Below are 18,795 nucleotides of genomic sequence, written 5' to 3' on the forward strand. Positions count from 1 at the left end.
CTGTGTTGAGTGTAGTGCTGTAAGCTGCATTCATTTGTTCATGCTGTTGACATTTAGCACCTAAGGTCCCAGTATAAGGATAGTAAATGTCATCCTCGTGTTTGATGAAAATTCTAAGAGAGCAGTTACTTACAATATTAAACTCAGGTAGAATGGGCCTTTGACAAGCTGCTTTCTTACAGTAAAAGATTGACTTTGGCCAACAGCTATTAAGGGACTCTACCAGGCATGTATAAAAGCACTCTTTTAGTTTCTTCAAAAGTTATAAAACTTTGTGCTCAGTTCAGCTAGTTTTATCACTTGAGTTGTTGCACACCAACTAAAAATTAAAATATGATTAGTGGTGGAGGTTCCTACTGTGTAAACTGATTTGAGGTGGAAGTAATCTTCTGGGCATAAGATAGGGTGTGGGTTTAGGATGAGTGCCACCAGTGGAGTGATGTTCTCTAGACCAAATAATAACATTTTTTGGTCATGTGCAGCTAGACCTCCATCTGCATTACTAATGATCGAATATGTAAACTTGTAAAAACATACCTATGTACAGCCTTGGGCCTGTTTTCAGCTTCTGTATTTGAAGCATAATTGTGGCAGGGAGACGTGTGCGCTGTCAACAGGCTACTTCATTGTGCGGGCTGAACCTGAATGGTTTGTTTTACTTGCCAGCTGAAGAGAATCTAGAGCAGCAGTAAGGTAATTGTTGCAAAGCTTGGAGTGGGAAGATGAAAATTAGCTTAGAACTTAGTGCATGTTAAGGAAAAAAGGATATGTCAGTCATAGTGACAAATTTATTTTTTATGTTGTAAACTATTTCTAGGCAACTTAAAAAGAAAAAATAATATGCATTACATGTCTGCATGTAGTTCTGGTGTTATGTGCATATGTCAGCCAAACTGAACCTCCGGGCAGCTGCCCCGCAAGAATTTTACAATCCTGGTGATGTCAGCTGGAGTAATAAAAGCTTTTTGTACTAGAGAAACAAAAAAAAAGGAAAAAAAAAAAACGTTAGGACATGCTTTAGAGGGCAGAGGGAGATTTGGGGGTAAATTTGGGTATTGTATGCAGGGACAGCTGCTGGGAGCCATTTCACTATGCCCAATGAGTGGGCAGTGTTCTGCCTCCCATCTAGGCACTAAAAGTGTGATCTGTATAACTGATCCAGTTGTGCTGAGATAGCTTTATTTTACAGTTGAAGTAACTTGGCAGATACTGATTTGGCAGAAGACATCTTGCAAATAATAGAAAGCTTTATTCCAAAAACATGTGCAGTTCATAACAGATGAACATCAGATAGATCAAAAATTCATAGTGTGTCTAACTCCAGCAGAATACAGTACACGTGATGAATGGAAGCTAAAGCATGAAGAAGAGTGGGACTAACTACATAGAGCATCCCCTAGCTACGGAGTGAGGAAGGACAATATCATTAAACAGATAATGCATGTAACATGATAGGCAGGCTGTTCAGAGTTAAGGCAGCAGCATTATTTTGCTGAGAAAGAAATCGGTGTATGCATGTGAAAGGGTCAGAGAGGGATAGTTGTGGAGTTGTAGTCCAGCAGGCGGGCTGACAATACTGCTTGGTGCAGTGCAGTAAAAGCAATGGGTTGTCAGCTCAAACTGGAAGTTAGAAGGAAACTGGATTTTAGACAAATCTGCAGATATTTTTCTGTACTGCAGTTAAATACACCATGGGAAAATGTGTATGTACTGAATGAATGCACTAAATATGTTTTTTTTTAGATGATATGATGTCCCTTGTTCCATTACAAACATATGTTTGGAGTTATCACTTCATCTGGTAGTTATTATAAAGTATTACGTTTCATATTGTATTCACACTCGGCATGGTGTAAAATGAAATGCTTCTTTGTGAATGTTATTGTGTTATTCTTTCTTGTTCTAGTGCATTTAAAGCTTGCCACCCGAAGATCAAAAGCTTCTACTTTGCTGCTGACAATTTAGACGATATGAACAGGTAAGGAAAACATGTTGTGTACTATATTCTATTCTTGGATCTAACAGTTGTTTATTATCCAATGATTACGTCATTTTCCAGCTGTTTCTTAGAGAAGTTATTTCTTTTACACATGAGGTAGACTTTAACCTTTAAAATATGGAGTCTGCTGGACCATGTAAGAAAATTTGACTTTCTGGTCAACAACATACCATGACTTATGATGCACATGCCTAGCCTGATAATCTTAACAAAGCAGACTATTATTGAACTGTAAATAATCTAAGATGGTAAGACAATATTTTAATCAATACTGGGTGGGAAGAGAAGAAAATTGGGATATATAACCACGAATGCCCATATATGTGATCATAGTTTCTTTTTTCAGCTTCCACGCAGTCAAAAGGTTGGACTTTGGAACTGGGAATCTACTGTAGGTCTTTTAGACTTAGCCATAAATGAGTCATGCTGTTGCATCTGTTGGTAGATGGACAGCTCATGGCCTTCACCAGCTTTGACATTAGTGTGCTCGGGTAAAGATCTAAATGAAGGGCCCTTTATAAATCCTTCTTGAAGAAGAATTGAACTAAAGTAGGAAAGCATGAAAAAATCTTATGGACACTGGCAATGTCTGTCAATACAAGCAATGTGTCAGTACTTACGTTCAAAAGAATATTCAATTACATTGTTTTGTTGTTTCCTTCTTTAAAGTGACCATGCGTCTACACTCTGCCACCCCCTACTCCCTACCTCCTTCCTCAATAGGTTGTAGTCACTGCATGTATGCACAATGTTCTTTTGAGACTATAGCATGACCCAAGGTCTGGTGTCAAGTGGTGCAAATCTTCAGTGAAGCAATGCCTCCCCCTTATACCCAGCAATGGCTTCCAAAAACACATCCACATGTAATGCTACAGTATGGGAAAATGGCACCAAAAATTATGGGAAATGTAGTTTCCCCAATTACTTAGTGGAATTCTGGAATGCAAGATGAAGCACGGATGAAACCTGCCACCTGCATCCTTTAGATTAAGGCAGCAGGAACACTGGCTAGTGGGTTGAAATAGTTTTCCTAAAATCTACAAACTACAAAGGTGAGGAACATTTAAATATGGTGTCAATACAAATAGAACTGAGCGGATCTGATGCATATGTCATATGCAATACAGAAGAATTGCACTTTAAGAAGGAAGAACATTAACAGCAGTGCTTGAATGTGTTAGTAGCACTGCAATGTCCTTAGGGTAGTTCTTCATATGATGTAACAGTGGTCCATTGAGTGAAGGAGAGTCTTGTGTTCTAACATTATTTGAGTCATTGTCTCTAATACAATATCAGCTTGTAGCCAAGTACATGCTCTGAAGTCTGTGTATGTGTTTATATAGACACGTGATGTCTAAACTACCTGCAACACTTTCCTGACACAAGACAATTGACTCTTGAAGATGCCTATAGCTTGCACAAAAAAAGTAAAAACATTAACATTTATATCATATAAATATGAATGCATAGGCTTGTCCACTTGTTATCCATACACATGAGCAAAAAGTGAACCACTTATGTTACATAGCACACTAAATAGAACCTGTGACCTTGACAGCTAGGATCTTCCAGTAAAAATCTGAAGCTGCTGCTAATTTGATAGCTGTTGGCAGATCTTATTGAAATGCCAATCTTCTTGTCAACTTCCTTTCTTATGGAACAGAAGCAAATGTCACATCAAAAGAAGGGTACGATATTGGTTACTTTGCCTTGTGCCAGATACACATAAAATGGGAAAGTTTATTAAATTTGCCTTAAAGCAAACCTGTGCTATGCCCAACTATTTTATATTTTAAATGTCTGCTTAATAAATTCCCACTGTATTTCCTGAGAAGCAACAACTCCTATTGTAAAAGCACCTACATATCAGAAATCCATGTCTCTGTCTCTAACGGCTACATTCTTGTGTCTGTCCTCTACATCTCTAAACTTCATGGCTATCAGGACATACAAAATCTAAAAACCCTGCATCTCTTGGCACTTTTCTGAGGCTAGGTGGCAGCTCTTCTCCTCCTATGTCCCTAGATGGTGCTGTACATCTAGCAAGTACGTGGTCTGCAAGACAGGTAGAAAAAAACATTTTATTGTTGGGATGCCTGTACTTAACTGCTCTCCTTCATATCCCCAAAGAAATAAGTTTGTTAGGTCAGTTGTATACTGACAATTAACAGTCCAGTTTTGCAAGGAGAAGAATTTTACATTCTCTGGACATGGTCACATCACAGTCAGTCCAAACAATTTTATAGCATGGTCATGCAAATCTATAATGCATTTGAGTTCTTTGATACAAAATTAGTTATATATTCCATTTTTGATGAAGCAGTTATTTTTTCCTGATGCAGTTTTGCATTTATGCTTAATAATGTCTGAAAAAAGTTAGTCTTGTTCAAAACGTTTGGCATTAGATTGAAACTTTTTATATATTTACGGTCTATTCACCAGGCATGATGTAGTACTAAATATTTACCACAATAAATGTAAGTGTGGATCACTGTGTATCCTAAGATTTAAAAAAAAAATATATATATAGCTATTTGCTAATGTAGCATATTTGTCAAAAGGCAAACAATTGTATCTTTTTTGGTTTGTGTGTAAAATATTTGGGTCTCTGATTCCAAGCAAATGAGACCAATCCCCTGTGCTCGAGAGAAGTGTACTGGTAAACCATTCATTTAAGGAAGCAGCCTTTTTTAACCTTTCCAACACACAGGAACCCTTGAAAAAACCTTCTGGTCTCAGGGAACCCCTGCTAAATATTACTATATCTACAACTCATGGTACGTTAGTGTGATGGTCATTGGGAAGAATGCTTCTTACACATGTGGTCATTGGGAAAAATTACCCCCTTACAGATAGCTAAAAGGCTCAGTGGTGTCAGTGGGAACATCTGAGAGGCAGAAATTAGTCGTTGCTCAAGGAACCCCTAGCAACATCTGGAGGAACCTTAGGGTTCCATGGAGCGCTGGTTGAGAAATCCTGATCTAAAGTCTTCGGCTAATCCAATAACCAACATTGTTGCCCCCTAGCAGGCCAGGGAAACCCAGAAGGATAACTGCAAAAAACAAGGAACAGAAGATGCAGCCGCCTAGGGCGTTACTCAGTGATATCTTTATTAATGTCAAAGGAACAGATGTATACTCACAAACAACATCAGAGTAAAGTCACATCAAAGTCCGCAATGTATGTGAAGCAGCCTGGTCCCCTAGACAAGTCCCAAGTTCGAAAAAACCTTCCAAAAGGCTTTTCAAGGGGGTCCCCTCTTCCTCGGGGTTTTGAGAACAAGGGGATTTCCCCTTGGAACATGTTAGCCTTTTGGAAGGTCTTCTCGCAGTTGGGACTTGTCTAGGTGACCAGGCTGCTTCAAGTTCATTGTTGATTTTTATGTGACTTTATTCTGATGTTGATTGTGAGTATACCTCTGTTCCTTTTAAATCAATAAAGATATAGCTGAGGTAATGTGCTAGGCTGGTATGCCCTCTGTTCTTTGTTTTTTGCATGCCTCTGATTCCATATTGTACATGCTTAACAAACAAAAAATGTACATTTTTGTTCAATGTTAATATTTTACATTTTTTACAGTGGCCCAAATACTGTAAATGGTTTTAGGGCTTTAGCTGGCTAACAGGGTACAATATATATATATATATATATATATATATATATATATATATATATATATATATATATATATATATATATATATATATATATATATATATATGGCTGTTACCAAAATTAATATTAAAACTGCTTTCAGAATAACTTCGTATTCATTACAGCATGTGCTATGAAGGTGCCATTAGGGCAGAAGAAATGAGCAAATTAAAAAAAATTAGGTTTTGAGTCTCAGGAGTCTTTTAAAAAAAAATAGAAATAAGAAAGGGTAGTAAAAGCAAATACCATCCATGTCTCTTATTCTTTTGGAAAATGAAACAAGGAATCTAATTGGTTACTATAGTCCATAGATCCACTTTCATTCCTTTTTAACATGTATGTAGTAAACATTCATATTTAGCTTGAGTATAGCTTATGAATGGCCAGGGAAATCTACAGCATGCAGTAGTGTTAGACTAATCATACATGTTCGATTCTGCTGCTAGTGAAAAATTGCCAGTGGCAGGTTTACGAAAAAAGTTGCCCAAGTATCGTTATGGAATCACCAGCTTAACCAGGCAAATTCTGAGATGGGCTGTAAAGGGATATAAAGCCCTTTGCCAAACCAATGTGAACCACAGTAGTCTCAATAATGTCACAAAAACAAGTTCACATTAGCAAGAGACAAGGCAGTAGCTTTATTAGGGACATGCAGTTTACCACAAATACAACCATTGCCCTTAGCAAACCTGTGCCAGTCACAGGTTTACCATGATCACCCAACCTCAAGGAATTAGAAGAAAAAATTTACCATTGTAGTGCCCCCAGGACTCTCACCCCCCCCCCCCCCCCCCCCCCCGCAGTGAAAAAGTTAAATGCTTGTTATGTTCAGGGGTGTAGGAATAAAGACTAATACCTTATTCGGTAATTCAGTATCCTACCTCCAGTGGTGCAAATGCCCCCCCCCCCCCATAGCCCTATGTTGTATGTCAAGACAAAGAGGAACTGCCCGCAGTCCAGAACTTCAGGGAGAAGAGGGCACTGGGGGCCCAATGCAAGGGTAGCTATTCTCTAATTTCTGAAGTTGAGCTTTAACAATAACCAGAAAACTTGCCTGAATGCTTGTACCTTTCATGAGTGTCGGGCAGGAATCTGACAACTCCAGAAACCCACTTGAGGGCATGAACAATAATCAACAGCACAAACACTAGAAAAGTACTAACCACTAATAAAGCTGTGATGATGAAGTTGACTTGAGAGAGTGGGTAGAGAACTCATCTGATGGTTTTATTTAAGGTCAGTGCATGCATCCATCAATACCACAATCGCCTAGGTCCGAGGTGGGCAACTGTGGCCCTCCAGCTGTTGGTGAACTACAAGTCCCATCATGCCTCTGCCTTTGGGAGTCATGCTTGTAACTGTCAGTTTTGCAATGCCTCATGGGACTTGTAGTTCTACAACAGCTGGAGGGCCACAGTTGCCCACCCCTGGCCTAGGTGATCAGAGCGCAAGTGGGGACGGGTACTTGTTAAAACCAGGTACCCGCCCCCCCCTCCCAAAAAGGTTGCCAAATGGCAAAGAGGAGCGGGGGGTAGGCGTTAAAGCGGAACTTCCCCTTTTGGGTGGAGTTCCACTTTAATTCTTCCAGCAGTTTGTCACTTCCATCACAAATCCAAAAAATAAAGAGTTCATTTTAGAATAGGAAATGGAAATTATTCTTTTTTTTAACCTGGGTCACCTGTACATCCAGAATCTTTTGTTTATTTTGGTCCACCTCACCTTTAGTTGTACTGTGTTACTGTTCCCAAATTCCTGCTTTGTAGAGCTATGGTTATTTTATAGGGCACTGATAATGGACAAGAAGCCTAAAACTACTGCATTCAGTTTGGAATAAATGAGTATATATTAGATGTTACCTATGCTAGGTGAACAGTTGGCCCAGAGGCAAAAAGGGATAGCTGCATCTACTATCCTAAATGATTTGCATTTTTTGGGGGGAAGTTGGAAGTACAGATACTTTCTATTTTAATAAGACTCATTATGTATCCTACAAAACTACTTGCTGGTAGTCTACGTCTTCCATTTCCCTGATTTTCCAGTATTTATAATTTCTGTTTGCACAAAGAAACAATATTGTGCAGCAGATTTTATGTACACAGCGAACAGCATAACAATATAAATAAAAGTAACTGCTTATGGGTATAAAATGACATCTGCTAGACTGGATTCTGGGTACGTGACTTAACCAAGTGAAAGCATTTGTAACAAAACAGACATTTGTTCAAACACTGAGAGACGCTGGCGGGGATTAATTAAATTTCATGTATCAAAATCAATACCACTGTATGTTCCCTATGAGTTTTGCAATGCCGGATATCGTGCACTGTATTTATTGCTTTCATAAACCAACTTGTAAGTTTTTGAACAAAATGGAAAATAATGAAGAGTAAATACGCCTGTCTAATATTATATATAAATCTCACAGACACTCTCCCTTTTCTGTATGGAGGTAGAGAATGATATATTTGTTTTTAGGAGTACTATCTATATTGTATAGCCCTTAAAGGATACATTCACCTTTTTAAAAAACAATATAATAAATGCACATCTTTTTGCAGGTGAAACAAAATGAGCATTGTTTTTTTTTTTTTTTTTAATTGAGAACCTATATAGCATTGCACCCACAATCAGCAGATCGCATCTGCAATGCAGGGATTTTGCAGACTCAGTGTAGCTGTCTGCGCATGCCTCATACAGGCAGGCAGTTACACAATGACAGGAGGCATCAATGAACTACCTAGAGCGCTCAACAGCGTTGTGGTAGTTCATTGAGAACTGCAAGCGACAAAGGCGGTTGGCACTTGTAGTTCTCCCCTTCACACAGAACACAGCCAAATTTTTTTAAAATTATGACAGCGAGATAGGGGTGAAGATCCCTGGCTTGCTGTCACTATAGCTGGCGGTTTGGGCAGACACTGCAGCAGTAGGAACATTATTATTATTATACAGTATTTATATAGCGCCAACAGTTTGCTCAGAGCTGTACATTATAAAGGGAGACAGTACACGAGACAGTACAGTAACAATATGATTCAATACACGAGGGGTTCTAGGGCCCTGCTCCTTGGAGCTTACAGTCTAGGAGGGAGGGGATAGTGGTACAGGAGGAAATAGCTGTGGGGGATGGAGTGGTAGTAAGAGTGGAGGAGTTCAGAAATTAGCTGAGGGCGGGGTAGGCTTGCCTGAAGAGAGAGTTTTTCAGAGTGCGCCTAAAGGTGAGGAGAGTAGGTGACAGTCTGATGGATTGGGGTAGGGAGTTCCAGAGAATGGGGGAAGCCCTGGAGACGAGCATGGGAGGAGGAGACAAGGGAGCTAGAGAGTAGGAGGTCTTGTGAGGAGCAGAGAGTACGTTTTGGGTGGTATTTGGATACCAGATCGGTGATGTAGTTTGGGGCAGTATTATGAACAGCTTTATAAGTCAATGTTAGCATTTTGAATTTTATCCGTTGGGCAATCGGAAGCCACTGGAGGGATTGGCAGAGGGGGGTGGCAGATACGGAGCGGTTAGTAAGGTGGATGAGTCTGGCCGCAGCATTCAAGATAGACTGAAGCAGGGATAGCCTGTGGTTGGGTAAGCCGGTGAGGGGGGAGTTACAGTAGTCGAGGCGTGATATAATGAGGGAGTGAATGAGTTGCTTAGTGGTTTCCGGGGTTAGGAACGGACGTATTTTGGAGATGTTATGGAGGTGAAGTCTGCATGAATTTGTCAGCGAATGGACTTGGGGCTGGAAGGACAGATTGGAGTCTAGGATGACACCTAGTACTCTGGCTTGAGGGGAGGGACTGATGGTGGTGTTGTTGGTCTTGATGGAGAAGTCGGGGGGGGGGGGGGGGGGGGTTGCGGGCTGGGGGGAAAACTAGGAGCTCAGTTTTGGACAGATTAAGTTTGAGGAAGTGGCGTGACATCCATGCCGATATGTCACTCAGTAGGAACATGTTCCACCTTAAAAATGGATGGAGCATATAACATGTTTCCAAAGTTGAACTTATCCTTTAATGAGATGTTCTCTGTATGGTTGGCAACAATACTCTGTTACCCTTTCACTATTACTCGTTGTTATTAAGGATGCTTAGCTGATATTAAGGGGTTTAATGAATACTTGTAAACAAATTATCTGCACCATTACACCACCATCACTAGCATTCTGATGTTTTATTACACTAAGTAGGATGAATGAAAGGATTTTCTGTGTTCATCAAATTCTGACCCTGCCATCTGCATGTCACACCAGAGAAATCTTTTTGCCCCCAGTTTTGGTAATCTTGGGCCTATTGCAGCCTCTTTTCTTGTTGTTACCTTACAGACGGAAAACCTGTTTTCTGCTGTAGCAGTTCATCTTGCTGCGTTACTCTTGTAGTTTGGATCCTTGGCATTTTTCTAGATCCAATGAGTTTTAGAGCAGACAAAATTCTTGCTTTGGAATTTCCTGATATGACATTGAATTTATTGTTTTCCCGATGACTGCAAGCTATTGTGGCATCAGGGCAGCAAAACCGCTCTCTATTATATTCCTTTCATCATTCTTCAAAGTGAAAACATAACTGTGCATATACAGTATGTTCCATTAAAAGCACAAATGACTCCCATAGTGCTGTGAAACATCAGAAGAGTACGGGTAAACAAGAATTATTTTTGGCAAAGCAGTAATTTTCTTGGTAATCTCCAGTGAACACCAGTCATGTTCAATGTTTTTCATATGGTAGACCTATGCACAAATGTAATCACCCTAGCATTCTTTTCCGCAAATAGAGTAGAGGAAAGCTTCACCAACTTTTCATTTGGGGTCAATGTCTTTTAACAATACCATATTTTTGTTTGACTGTATTCCGTTTTATAAACTTGAAGAGGTGGCGAGGATATTGGCACTCTTTTCCACATTTTTTTGACTTTGCCAACACATTGCACCTCTCTGGAGAGAGGTCCTTAGCCTTTTGCAGCTACGTCTAAAGGTCCATATCCCATTTGATCCCATTCATCTTTTACTGGGCCTGCCTTTCACAGGCCTCTCCAAACCTGCCAAGAAACTATCCTCTCATGTTTTAACAGCTGCCAGGAGAACCATTCCTATTCATTGGCTATCTATTACCCCTCCTATGCTGTTGGAATTGGTGAAGGTTATCGCTGAGATTAGAAAAATGGAGTACCTCACTGCTATGAGGTACTCCATTTTTCTAATCTCAGCGATAACCTTCACCAATTCCAACCGCATAGGAGGGGTAATAGATAGCCAATGAATAGGAATGGTTCTCCTGGCAGCTGTTTGGGAACCATGGGATCTTTTCATTTCCAATACGTCTTCTAAAATGTCTGTTAATGCTGGTTCATCCACTGTTATGCACTGACATTGTATGTATATGCACTTCATCGATGAGCCTATTTCTTTCCTCTTTTGTTAACTTGAGACTGTTAATCCACAACTCTATGCAATCATTTGTTTGCTGTATGTTCTTTCAAACTCAATAAAAAATAAGTTATTAAAAAAAAAAAATTGAATAGGAACAAAATGAAAGTGATGGTGAATCCTCATCTGCAATGACTGACAACACTGCACTCCAGTTACTTTTGTGCATTTTGGAAAACTACTTTGTGTAGTATTTAAAGTATAGACAAGAAAAGGCAACTGTTCAAACTTGCACCATTCTAAAACCATCAGGGTACCTGATAGGATACCTTTAGACTGTTGCTTCATTAAAACTGATACAATTTACTGCCCTTTCCACCCTTTCTCAGACACACAATCTTTCAGTATTTGGTTACTCATTTGCAACTCCCTACAACTCTTTTTTTTTCCTTCTAAGTTGCAATACTCAGTCCTGCCAGTAGACTTATGGCATCAAGAACTCCATTGTGAAAGAAAGAGAGGGGAGAGTACAAATTGACACTTTTTATGTGATTCCTTATGACTTGTAGTGATGATCTAGCCAAGAGATACAACATCCACGCATTTTAATGCAAATTAAGGTGTAAATGAAGCCAAGAACTTAAAAAAAATAATACATTCCAGGCTACCAAATTGGATTACCATACAATACAACCTGTTGCAACTTTTAGTCCTTGGGTGACAACACTCACTCACCATTTTGTATCCAAACAAAGGAAACAAGACTTTGGAACCCTGCCCCTCTCATATTCTCAATAACATAGAGGGGTGTGGTTCTGTAGTCCCTAGAGATATCTCAGAACAATAACTTATAACAGTCAGTACAGGAAGTTCCCAGTTCTCAATATTTCTGGCCAGAGCAGCCATTTTTTTGCAACTTATTAAGAGAACTATACTAAAATACTTTCACAGGTATATTTAACAGACCAAGAGGGAATGAATATGAGAAATATGTTCTTAGTGTTTACACTTTAACCACAGGGCAGTTCTGCGTTTCCAGTAAAAATTAAAAAAAATAAAAGTCAGCAGCTACACAAACAGTGTGGGTGTGCATGTATGTATATATAAAAAAACAAATGCCTGGTTGAATGGTTCTTCATGGGACTTTTAAATATATTTTGGGAGTATTTTATATTTGGACGTAATTTGTCATAGATATATTGGAGTTGCCATTGAGGACTAACACATCCTCATTCAATACCTAGTGAATCGCTATAATGAAAATTGCATGCTGTCAGTGAAATTTTGGAACCCCGGATCTGCATAGTTGCTCCAGGTTGGTTGGTAAGTCCTAGAAACAGCAGCACACCGATCTTCCCTATGAAGAGATGTGCAGGGGATCGTATTAGCACAGGTCTGACCATTGGAGAACAGGCAGACTGTGCTCCCAACACAGCCTGAAAACTGACCACACTGGGCTGGATGTGCTTCTTTGCCTAGCATGGTCATTTTGAAATAGAAAAGCAAGGGAACTGGCAGGATCACCAGATATTTTGCACAGGAAAGCAATGCAAAGGGAACGTGATATTTTTAATGCAAGTACATGGTACAAAAGGCACCTATCAGGAATATGAAATGTTGGGGCTAACATACACTTTAGGGTTACTTCAGTCTTTTTTAGACTTTCTCTATGACATTCACTATATCTGGTCTCCCACAGTACACAGAACATTGAAGTGCAATTATTTTAGTAAATATAAACTGCTAAATACCATTTCTCATCAGAAGTCACAAGACTGCTCTATCAGTGTCCAGCTGAGCACATGTCTCAGCTTGTAGGAGGAGTTTTCATTCTCTTCTTACTGCACTATGAGATTGCATAACCCCTGACATCTGTCTGGACAGTGTTGATTGACCCTGTGCTGATCACATGCACCCTCCCAAAAAAAAGAAAAAAATCTAGCAGTACACACCAAACTGAGCTTGTGCAGAGTGACCCAGAGGCTGTATTCTATCAGGAGATGAAATGGGGAACATGAAAGAAGGATCAGAGAAGACAGGATCAAACATCCTTTTCACACAATGCAAAGGATTAACCCCTTAAGTACCACATTGAGTATAACAAGCATGCTTTACTGCATATACAGACTGATTTTTCTGTTCGGTTTCGGCTGAGTTCACAAATCATCAGAGTATTAACGCATTAACGTATTAACGCAACACAGTAGTGAAATACCGTATGTTGAGATACACCACAAGGCACATCAGTTGGCAAGGTGCTTTGGGTGCCATTAAAGTATTACTAAACCCACAACAGTAAAATCAGTCTGTAGATGCAGTAAAGCATGCTTGTTATACTCACTGTGGAACCTAAGGGGTTAATCCTCTGCATTGTGTAAAAAGGCTGTTTGATCCCATCTTCTCTGCCCCTTCTCTTGTTGAAATGTCCACCTGATACAGACTGAATCCGTAGTCACATGCACATGCTCAGTTTGGTGTGTATTGCTAGAGAGGTTTTTATTTTTTTCTTGGGAGGGTGCATGTGATCAGGACAGGGCCAATCAGCACTGACCAGACAGAGGGTCAGGGGTTTCACATTCTCCTAGAGCAGAAAGAAAACTCCTACAAGCTCTAACCAGTGCTCTGCTGAAGTCACAAGACTGCTCTAGCTGCTGATGAGAAAAGGTATTTAGCAGTTTATATTTACTGAAATAATAATTTCCATGTTGTATGTACTGTGGGAGACCAGATATAGTGAATGCAGGGTCATGGGTTTAGTATCACTTTACAATTATTTAGCACAGTAGCACACCAAGGTGCAAATTGCGCATTGCCACAGGGCTACAATGTGAACCCAGCCTTCCAGAAAAAAATTATAGAGACTTTATCAGGTTTTAGTTTTTTTTTATTCTTTAGTGTAATTGTTGGAAGCTGCATCTTCGCATTCAAATGAATGATCTTGTTTCCTTGCTTGCCTTTCTTCTTCTGTAGTATTGTAGACTGGATTGGCATTGACATGCACTTTGGATGACCTTGCTTTGTTTCTTATGCACGGATCTGTACATAGGGTTTATCACCTGGATGTGACCTGTAATAAGATCCTGTTAGCTGTTAGCTGTTGGCTGCCCCTGCCAAAGTTGTCGTATGACAGGGGGTCAGGCAAGCCAAAATATCTGACCGGCTGATATCTCTGCTCCTTCAAATAGTCTGAGAATGACTTGCAAATTCATAGGAGATTGCTCATTAGTGTCAGCAGAGCCCATGGAACAAACCGATCACCACGGAGTACATTGCTGTATACAAACGAAACCTGTTCCATGTCTGAGCCAACAATTCTGGCTTTGACTATCTAATTTTGGAAGTCATATTATCCCTGCTACACATTATTTTGCTTAACTTAACACATAGCTCATCCATTTTTTGTTTTTCTCCTTTCTTTAGCATAATTTGTACATCTGTCAGATGTCAGGGGTAAAAAAAAAATGTGTTTTATGAGGTTAGCAAAGAATTCCAAAATATTTGTCTTGTCAGTTCCAAGCAGCTAAATAAGAGCTATAAGGCATACTTTCCCATGGCAAAGAGTCAGCAATTAAGTGAGCACTCCAACAAAACTTAAACAATGCATCTTGCTTATTTTTGTTTTTTTACCTAAAGCAGAACCCTAGCCAAAATAGGATACAACAAATAGCCAATTTAAAGATAAAATAAAACTAAAATTCTGCAATGCAACAATTCTAAAATTTCTTCTGCTGTACTTTCTTCCTCCATTAGATGTCGCCAGTTTGATGGTCAACATCATTCAACCCACGTTCTTTGAGCCCAGGTTGTCCTTGATTCATCCTATCATGTGAATAAATAGTGACAACCTGTGGTTGCAGGAAAGAAAATTGCATCATCTATGGCTGACTTAAGAAAACAAAAATAGTGTGCTGACACCATATTTGTTTTCTTAATTTTCACCATTTTTGTTTTCTTAAGTCGGCCATAGATGATGTGATTTTTATTCCTAAAGAAAATCGCTCGATTCCTACATCAACACTATCTCTGTTGATGGGAGAACGCCTCCTGTGGAACAATTGTGTTCAACTGGTGGAGAGGCTCGGGGGAGCCGTCCCTGCCAGGAGAACTCAGTGATATTGCTAGCAGCTATAGCCACGGGCAATAATCGCATGAAAAAATCCAACAAGCTAGTTGTACCCAAGTCGTACAACAATCGATTTGGGTACAATCAGCCTGCCCATAGTGGGTTCAGATCTCGGCAGGTCCCTTCTGAAGCAGCCAGGATTTGAACCATCTATGGACAGCTTTGCACATATCCTGTATTCAGATCAGGGGCAGACTAACAACTCATGGGGCCCCCGGGCAATAGGAGATCATGGGGCCCCTGTGTCCTTGCCCAAACTCAAAAAAGCCTATGAAAAAGGTACCAGGGGCATCTCATGAGGCTCCCTACTGACCCTGGGCCCTCGGGCAGTGCCCGAGTTTCCAAGTGGTCAGTCCGCCCCTGATTCAGATATAGTGGTAGCTGCAGTTTCATTTATTGTGTGAAACCAATTGCAGGCTATTTTTTGGTTTGAACAGTGATGGGCTTATTTCATTGTTACTCTGCTTTCTATTCCTATCAGAATGATTTTCATCAGCATATGAATTGAATCACTCCATGTGCTGATCCTTCCAGCCCTGATGTATAGGGACTGCAAGAGGCTGATATTAGGTCACATCCATAGTCACACTGCTTACATTATAAAAATTACATTGGATAATCGAGTTCAGCCTTAAAGGTAACCTATAACATTAACAAATTTGAAAATGCCCCCAACTCTGTACAAGGAACCCCCCATTGCCATTGGTGGCACTGGGTGTCATCTGTTTTTTTGGAAGCAGTTTTCTTGTTACCCTCACATATGAAAATGAAGAAATGATATTGTCAGGCCCCCTTGTTAGAGGCATAGTAGAGAGGAGAGAATAAACAAAGATGCTGAAGGTATGATGTGCTAGTATTTTAAGGTGCCTGAACATACTTATGGCAGCCTCCAAAACTTCATTATGGCTGAATGTTGGTCCATTCCAACAGTTACGTCTTGATGGTGTCATAAATCTCCCACCCCTTTATGCCTCCTGCCAATTTAAATATGCCAATGAGGCTGCCTATCATAGTGATAAATCAATAACCATGTCTAATCCACACAAAATAGATGATGGTGCAAAAACAACATTTGTTGCATTAGTAAGTGTCATAGCTTGGCCTCTCAAAACGACCTCCCGTCCTAATAACAAAGTTTTGGTGAATGCTGATAGAGGCCCATCACTATCATAGCTCAATGACCAATAGATATACTGTATGTGTACAACATGTAAAAGACAAGATTCAGGCCAGCAAGGTTTGCGCCTTCAGGATGTGCTGGGGTTTTGCCCAGTCATAGTGGCAGGGACTGTAGGCTGCTACTTTTTCTTTTCTTTAGTGATAGTCACTTTAATTACGAGGAAAATTGCTATATATTTGATCATTTTTTGTAAAATTTACTTCAGGATGTTTGTTCTACATTTTTTATTATTTATTTCAGGATGTTACAAACCAAGTTTTAGATATATATATTTTATGAATTAAACATCAAGCACAGAAATAACTTCTAAAGAGAAGTAAAGAAAATGAGCAATACATTGGCTAAGCTAATATTTTGCAAATGTAGAACATTCTGTCGTCTTTTTTTTCTTTTACTTTTATTTAGCTTTATATCTGCATTTGCTTGTTTTTATTTGTTCTTTTACAGGTGGATTAGTAGAATTAACTCGGCGGCTTCTGGTTATGCGGAGAGAGAGCGGATTAAACAAGATCAAGGTATCCAAAAATATTTTAGAGGGCCCATTAAAGACATGAAATGTTAATTCAATTCTTTTTATATTGCTTTGCAGCAGATGATGTGCATTAGCTGTACTGAAAAGAAAATCATGCTTTAATTATGCATTGCAATAATAGCTAATTTTTTTTTTTGTAAAATTAATATATATGAAGGTTTAGGTGAGTCAATCCACCCAATTTTTTCAGAACAAACCCACCCTCAGCCATTGCAAGGAGATCTTATTCTCTTTGTTGTATTTTTGCTTTATTTTAATAAAAAGGCACAATTTACTAAAAATTTATTTTTAGTTTTGACGTAAGGGTTCAGTGCACATCTTGCATGTCTGAAACACTTCCAAAGAGACCTCTGTACCTAAAGTAAAATGTCCACTCACCAGCTTTGTCTTAGTCTTTGCTTAGTAGTTTTTTGTTTTGCTAATATTACATTATGGATGACAAAGCAGGATGATGGAAACTATATCTACTGCAGCAGTGGAACAAGACGTGGTATTGGGGACAGAGGTGAAAATTCACGTGGAGAGATTTCATTTTTGGAGTCCCTAAGAGATCTAAAGCCATGAATATGATTCAACTATCCAGTGTGCAGCTAGAATAGGCATTACAACAAGTTTCTGAGACCCAGAATATAGGTACTGTAAACTAGTGGGGGGAACTGCTATGTGGTACTGTAAAGTAAATGGAGCAAAAACAGTGTATATGCAAAGGTACTTGTAGAATAGAAAAGTTCAATAAATACATAAAGGTAAACACATCACAAGCTGAACATTATTACTTTACATATGGAGAGAATGACTTGAGAAAGAGGGTGTATATACACCCGAAACTTTTTTGCGTGCTATTCTCCCTCTTTGCTGTGTACCAAGGTTCCACATAATGGCTCCTTTGGACTAGCTGGCCAAGAGCCAACAGGCTTTATGGGAGCACACAGAATGCTTGGATAATTTTGTTGTACAGTTTGTGTTCTATTGCTTTATTTTTCTCATATAGCCGATGTATTTAAATAAGATGCTTCTATGTAATAATGCTCAGCTGGTGATATGACTCCCTATATGCTGCCCTGTATTTATTTAACTTTCAGTGCAAGTACATTTTAATATTCATTTTCTGTTTGTTTTTTTTTTTTAGTGTGCTTACTCCTATGCATTTTAAATTAGACTTTATTAGGGACGTTGGTGGTTGGATTTAAAGCTAAAGCATCTGTGCGTTTTTTTTTTTTTTTTTTTTTTTTTAACCAAGTTGCTGCATGTATAACATTTGTTAAAGTAGTAGTAAAGTCATCCATATAGAACAAAAATGCTGGTCCCCTGCAGGTTTAAGACATTAAGTACTAGTATGCACAGCATACTAGTACATTATGACAGACTTACCTGCAAACAGAAGTCACATTGCCATGGCACGCAGAGTGGTACATAAATGTGATCTGAGCTGAACATGTGCAGAACACTTTACCTGCTAACAGACAGGGTCTCTTCTAGGGTCTTTTCTGTTATAAAAACCCTGCCTATCAACAGAATTTAAGCTAAATGACTTTTACTTTGACTTTAAAGTGTGAAGAGCTGTAAAAATAGTTTTTTATGCTGATCCCAAAAAGATATAAGGCAACATCACCCATCCATATCGAATTATCAGTTTTGAGGTTGACAAGTAGTGATGGGCTTTATTTTCGAGTCACACTTAGGTTCAACTCAAACATTGGCTGTTCATGTTTTCACTGAACACACAAATGATAAGGGAATTCAGGGGGATGTTCGCCTGCTGCGCCGCACAATGCACTGCAGCCTGAGAGTGCATTGTGATTGGCCAAAGCAATGCATCTGACCACGGGACAGGTGCAATGCTTTGGCCAATCACAGCACATGATGATGACCATGTACCGCATGCTTATCCACATGCAGGGGGGGGCTGGGATCTGGGAGCCCCTTGTTTAAGGGGGCTTCCAGATTCCAATAAGCCCCCTGCCC

At 39.4% G+C, this 18,795-nt stretch overlaps 1 protein-coding gene across 3 annotated transcripts in view; it reads left to right on the forward strand.

Moving 5' to 3' along the window:
• CNKSR2 (connector enhancer of kinase suppressor of Ras 2) overlaps positions 1-18,795 on the forward strand; it is a 426,708-nt gene that overhangs the window by 330,985 nt on the left and 76,928 nt on the right. For all 3 annotated transcript variants that reach the window (XM_089656051.1, XM_089656052.1, XM_089656053.1), the window contains 2 exons: positions 1,907-1,978; positions 16,746-16,813. In XM_089656051.1, the coding sequence (XP_089512177.1) occupies positions 1,907-1,978; positions 16,746-16,813 (140 nt within the window). The remainder of the gene's footprint in view (positions 1-1,906; positions 1,979-16,745; positions 16,814-18,795) is intronic.

Source organism: Staurois parvus, unplaced genomic scaffold, assembly GCF_062004578.1.
Source record: "Staurois parvus isolate SC_StPar_1 unplaced genomic scaffold, SC_StPar_1.0 ptg000884l, whole genome shotgun sequence".
NCBI classification, from domain to species: Eukaryota; Metazoa; Chordata; class Amphibia; order Anura; family Ranidae; genus Staurois; species Staurois parvus.